This window comes from Arachis stenosperma, chromosome 8 (genome assembly GCF_014773155.1).
Source record: "Arachis stenosperma cultivar V10309 chromosome 8, arast.V10309.gnm1.PFL2, whole genome shotgun sequence".
In the NCBI taxonomy this organism is placed as follows: Eukaryota; Viridiplantae; Streptophyta; class Magnoliopsida; order Fabales; family Fabaceae; genus Arachis; species Arachis stenosperma.
This window is the reverse complement of record NC_080384.1, coordinates 43,297,914-43,304,542: the sequence shown is the minus strand read 5'-3', so window position 1 is coordinate 43,304,542 and position 6,629 is coordinate 43,297,914. Positions and strand designations below refer to the sequence as shown.

Here is a 6,629-nt window from a genome sequence, read left to right as displayed (position 1 = left end):
AGCAAGATAGGAAGCAAGTCTAAGTACAGTATTACAAGCTAAGTATAATGACCACCAAACCTTTTAATAACTGACACAATTTTGTCAACCAAAACCATAACAATTACCCTTCAAATCCCTCTTATTTTCTAGGATTACAAAGTCAAACAAATTGCTATATAATTTGGGGCATTTCACACATACCTTGTTCGCCCTTTGTATATTTAATCTGCAACCAAACTTCATACACAATGCAGAATACCATTACATTTTTCTACACCCTTTTATTCTTATGTGTATTATTGAAGTATTTGAAGTATTTATGTGCATGATCAAATAAAATGTTAAGAAAGATCACCTTTCAACAGTTGTTCTAGTGAAAATGATGGGAAAATATCAAGAATACTTCCAAGCACTAAATCGTTCATCAAGCCTGTGTGTTTTATTCAAATCTTTAAGAATCAAAGCTTCCCATAACTAACAAAAGTCTTTTTTGAATTCTGCATCCAAGTCCCTGTAAAATTAAGTCATATTGCAATTTATAAACTAAAATAAGAACTTATTAATTACTATAAATATGATTGAGGGAAGTTGCTACTAGTGATTAAAAGAAAAAGCTATAAATGTGTTCATTATGATGATACCTATTGATGATTGGATTTGTTTAATCAGATAAACTCACTTCAGAGACAGAAAACTTGATACAATAAATCTGAAACACCAAATGAAACAATTAAATGAATTAGAGATATGTGCTGCTCACAAGCATGGTTAATACTTAGTACACTAACAAACACGAAATTATTGACACGTATAAAGCTTAAACCAAATTCCAAAGTCGAAACCAATAGCATTCATGGATTTGTGAGGTGTGTGGGAATAAACTAAAATTCGAATGAGAATTATATCCTTCCCTGAAAGAACAACTAGAATATACTAAAAACTAGATAATCCTCCTTAGATAGATCAAAACAAAAGTAAGAGGAGGCATGTAGCAAGTTATTATAAGACTAACAATAACTTGAATTCACATAGCATTTAGAATAATCCAAAAGTAATCATATGATGAATTTGATCCTAACAAAGCACAACTCTTACTTTCTCCTTGTTAAAGAGAGATGTTCAGATATTAAAATTGAGCACTAAAAGAGCATGAAACTATAATTTCAGTTCATGATTCACCTATGAGAGGTTTTGGGCCATGCATAGGCCTTATCTGTTTCTTTACCTCCCTCAAAAATAAAGATGGAAATGTGTGACCTTATCAATCTGAAATAAATGTACAAATCAAAACTGAAATATAATAACATTGAGCATAAACAGATTGCCAATTAAAAGGTTTATGATCTACCAATAATCATCTTTTAAAAAGATACCTTTGTTCATCTTCTCCTTCAACAGAAAGCATATAGCCTAAAAGATTTTGAACCTTCTCCTTGCATACAAGAGGCACTTCAGCAAGATAGCTGGAAAATGTAAGAAAAAATAAAATTTAAGACATACAAACTTTTAGTGAAAATAACCTCGGGAAAATTCACACATTCATATCATATAACGCATTCTTTGCATCGAATATAATCACAAAACAATAGCAGCAGATAATACAATGGTAGTAAGAATGTAGGACTATACCTCCCAATAATCATAACAGATGCAAGTAAATCATCCCCTTTCTTTTGTCCATGTTCCTGTGCAACTTCACCATTATATTTTGCTAAAACGTATTAATTACTGAAATTATGTAGAGTTACTAGGTATCAACATACCTTTGCATCTTCTAAATACTCTAGTACAACCATAATTGTCTCATTAAGTTGGTGAATCAGCTTTGTCAAGGTGCCTTCATCAAGCAGGTTCCTTACAAAAGAATACCAGTTGATAGTTACTTAAATGCCTTGTAATCCTAACCACATGTGTTCTGGCCAACCTAAACTCTGTATTTCAGTCTAAAACTTTTAAGGAGATAAAAGACAATTGTGATATATTAATGAGAGTAACTAGAAGAAACTAGCCACTTGCCAAAAAAATAAATAAATCCATAGAAACAAGGACTAGCACGAGGGAACATTACCTAACAAATAATGTATGTTATTACCATCAAATTTGTTTAAAGCAACACAATAATTAAGTGAAAAATGTGGTAAGCCTGTCTGCTACAAAATGTTTCATATTATATGAAAGGCTGAAAAAGTTGGGTTGAGACAATGAGACCTGAGAGGTGAGAATAAAGGGGCATGGATAAAAAAGTGAGTATGGGATGTAATGCGAATGCTACGAACTTCATTTGTTTGAATCAGATCAGGATAAGAAAGAAACTATTTGGATGCTTAGATGTATGAAGCTTTTCCCCTTTTGGTGCTGCAACACCAAAAGCAATAATATCTATTGCGCCAGAACTTAACCTCATAACAAATCCAAAAGAAAAATTTTAAAAATAAAAGTATCTAGATTCTTTGTATCTAAAATTCAGGACTTCAGTATCTCATTTGCTATAATACTCATTGAACATTCAGGAAAGCTGCTTTGAAGATAAACAAAGAATGCAAACAACAATTGATAAGAAATTGTCAATCAGTCATTGAATTGAATTTTACTAACCAAATAGAATTAGGGACAGATAACCGAACATAATTATGTTAATTGCACTAATTGTGTATACAAATAGTTCTCACCTTTATGAATCCAAAATGACTTCTTTCTCTGATGAACAAAGTAAAAGAGAGGCAAGGAATACAAACTAAAAAAGGTACTAATATACCATATTTATCATTATATGCAGCAACAACCTTATGCATATGATCTAGAGCCTACAACAATTCCAAAGATAGAATATTACATGGGGCACATGCTGCGGAAAACATGATGAGAAATCTAGAATACTTATAAATGAAATCTCAACTGAAATAGGTGATGCAAAATTCTAAAATATCAACTAGGAACTATATGACATAGTTCAATAAACAGAAATTACAATAAATATTATTCATGCTAATTTCAGAAGAGTTTCACTTTGTATCCATTACAGCACCTATAAAGAAGAACCAAATATTACAAAAACACAGCAGTAACCAGTATCACAGGAATGCCTCACTTCAACATTAACAGAGTTAGAAAAAAATATCGTATTAAGCATAATAGTGGATGAACCAAGCATAATCAATCTTTTAATAAACTCATAACCACATCATCAATGGTACCATTCAACATACACTAACTTTAAAATAAAACAGAACAATCAAACTAAAACTTTGAAAGAGAAAGACAACTGCTTATTAAATCTAAGGGTGTTCAAAACCGATCAAATCTGAACAAAATCGACCAACCAAACCAAAAATTCAATAAACGAACAAACCGAAAAATATTAAAAAAAATTTTGCAATATTTTTACAGTTCAGTTCGGTTTTCGATTCTAATAGAGAAAATCCTAACCGAACAGGTGTTAATTCCTAAACCAGTCGCAGCCACCCCTACCAGGAATCTTAACTCCCTCGAGCCAACAGGAATAACCAAAAACCGGTCACCTAGTCGGTCTGGATAAAGTAAAAAATTACCTGATAAAAAACTGGTAAAAAACCAGTTGAATCGACGGTTAACCGATAAACCGAAAGAACCGTCCGATTTTTTTGCAATTTTTGGTTTGAAAGTAAAAATACTAAACCGCATCGTTTTGTCTCTTAATAAAAAAAAAACATACGGACAGTACAGAAGGCTCTCTCTCCCTTCACTTTCACAATTCACACTCACAATTCACACGACCTAAACCCTATTAGAGAACTCAGACAAGAGCAACCTCCACCAACAGCTGCTGCTCACCCTCTTCTCCTCATCGTGGAACATCGCCGTTGCTCACGCCGTCCACTTTACCGTCGCACGTTGCTCATCTTGTCGTCTCGCCTCTTCAGTCTCCGGCCTCTGCTCATCTTGTCGACTCACCTCTACGGTAAGCACTCCTCGGCTCCTCCTCTCCTCGTTGACGCAACCAGCGTTGATCACCCCACCCACATCCCTCTGTCTCCGGTTTGTTTACTTCGTCTCTGTCGCTGGCTCGCGCCCAAATCGCCTCTCTGCTTGCCTCTCCGTTCTCCGCGACGAGTGTCGCTGCATGCTTCTTCAATGTCGTCGGCGGTAAACTCTTCGACTCTAACCTGGTCGTTCTTCCCTGATTTGAGTTTCTAATTACTAGCAGTAGCCAGAAAGTTTGCAGCTCCCCCGATCTGAGATCCACGTTATCACGGCGGCCAGATCTGAGATCTACCTCTCTTTCCCGTTCACCCACTACTCCATTGATCTGAGATCTGTTTATTTTTTCTTAATGCAGAGTTCAATTTTTGAATTCCTGCTATTGTCAGTATGAGAAATCTTTTCTTTTTTGCTGTTGTGAAAATTGGAATCCCTAGAACTTAATTTGTTTGCACTTGTTCTTTGGTTATCAATTGTGTCCTGAATGCATTTGTTGTTAATTCTTATGACCTATGTGTATGTGATTTTGATGTGGGCTTCTCTCACTTTCTTGTTTGTTACTGATTAGTCACAATTAATTAGTTTCTAATTTTTTTCAAGTACTCTCAAGTACTCTTCTTTTCTTTATTTTCTGAAACTCTAAAAACTTGTTTCTGTATAATTAGTTTGGTGGGTTTGGATTCTGAGTATTTGTTTTGAAAAATTGTTGCTCATCATCTCAGTAAGATCTTGTTAGAAGTTAATTAAAAAAATTTTATTTGAAATTTTATTTATAAATAATTAAATTTTTAAAGATTTTATTGAATATTTAATTAAATCGGTTTAACCACAGTTTAACCGAAGTTAAACCATTAAATCGTTAAACCAGTCACTTGACCGGTTCAATGACAGATTCGGTTTTCAGAACCTTAATATTTCTCTAGCGCCGAATCTCACCGCCGAACCTCCTCCTTCTTCTATGCCATCGACACCGCCGGACAGCACCATTCGCTTCGGCGGCACGACCCTTTCCTCTCCCTCTCCCTTCCTCATAGGCTGGTAGTGCTTCTCTCTCTCCCTTATCCTCGACGACTCTACACACTACCTCTCCAGTAGCCATCTCCTCCACAAACCATTAGTCACCATCATCCTCGACGACCCGCAGCAGCACGCACCAGACACAGTCGAAGCCGCCTGTCTCTCGTTCGTTGTTGAAGCTGTGTCGTCGGTTTAGTCTCTTCTTTTCCCTCATTGAAGTAGTATTGTCCTCTCATCTCTAGTTTTTGGTTTGTCACCGCCGTTGTCTCACCATCCTGCACCTTCGTCGTCCTCTGTAGTGGAGCCTAAGTCTCCAGTTGTTTTTTTGTTTTGATTCTATTTTTTTAAATTCTGGTTTAGTCTTATTGATTCTAATTTGTAATGAACACTTGGTTGGCTTCTTCTTAATTCTACGGCTGAGTTGTTGATTCTGATTTTGTTTTTTAACTTTGAACTTTTTGTTCTGTTTTGATTTAGGATAATTCTAGTTTATGGTTGATTCTGAATTTTTTGTTTATTCAATGTTAATGCAGGAAAGAGGAAAGTGAAGGAGGAAGAATTTGTGGAACTGGTGCATCACATGAAAATTTTTGGAATTAGTTTGATTATATTTTTAATCCAGTTTGGTTCTATTTCTTGATTCAGTTTGAAATTGGTGCACTATTTTTGCAAAATTTTGGAATTAGTTTGGTTATATTTCTTGATTTTTTTGATTCAGTTAAGGCTGATTATTGTTTCATCTGTTTTTGCTGTTTATGCAACAAAATTGTTAATAATTTTAATTTGATGTGCTTCTGCTAATTTGTTAATAATTTCTAAGTCAGGTTGATCATTGTTTCATCTGTTTATGCTGTTTTTGTAAAATTATTAATTATTTTAATTTATTGTGCTATTGCTAATTTGTTGGTGTTTTATGAGTTAGTATGATTTTCTGAGTTAGTATGATTATTTTTAGTGACCGTAAAATAGTATAAATGGTTTTTGTTTAAATTAATTAAATAAATCGAATAAATCAAACCGAAATAAATCGATTTCAATTAGTTTGGTTTGATTCGGATGATTTTAATAAAAAAAACTGAAACAAATTGAATTGCATAATTAAGATGATTTCAATAAAAAAAAGATAACATTAGATCGGATGAGTTTTTGTCAAAAAATCAAACCAGACTGCAAATCAAATACTCCTATTAAATCCATGAAAATAAAAAAGTTGAGCTCCTCCGATCCTCCTTTCATTGAGAAAAACTTCATTGAAAAAAACTAGCAAATAATTTATATGCATATTCCACAAAAACACTAAAATACACAAGATAATGAGTTAATGCTATATTTAAGATTCTGGAAACAGAAAGTCAAGGATGGTACCGTCAGCGAGTGAGAACTGCACGAAAAATGATAACAGCTGCAAACTGCATGGAGGGCGACTGTGACTGTAACTACGCGAAAGACCATGACTATGCGAAGTGAGATCTATAATGCACAATACGACAATGGATCAGTGTGTCTGCGATGGAGGACAAGAGAGAGAAAAAGAGGGTAAATAGTGCAGGCTACATAGAGTCCGGAGCCGACTCGTATGAGAAATGGCCTGACAAATTCGCTTGGCCTTATCAATATATTCCGTCTTGTGTGTAAGATCTTGTCACCGTAAAAAAAATAAAATTAAATAAAAT

The 6,629-nt window shown here is 34.3% G+C and overlaps 1 protein-coding gene across 1 annotated transcript; it reads left to right on the top strand.

Moving 5' to 3' along the window:
* Positions 1-2,666: 2,666 nt before the first annotated feature.
* LOC130946025 (uncharacterized) lies at positions 2,667-5,800 on the top strand. Its single transcript, XM_057874707.1, has 3 exons — positions 2,667-2,691; positions 3,680-4,104; positions 5,490-5,800. Exons 1-3 carry the CDS (start codon positions 2,667-2,669, stop codon positions 5,502-5,504), a joined length of 465 nt encoding a protein of 154 aa, XP_057730690.1. The 3' UTR covers positions 5,505-5,800.
* Positions 5,801-6,629: the final 829 nt, after the last annotated feature.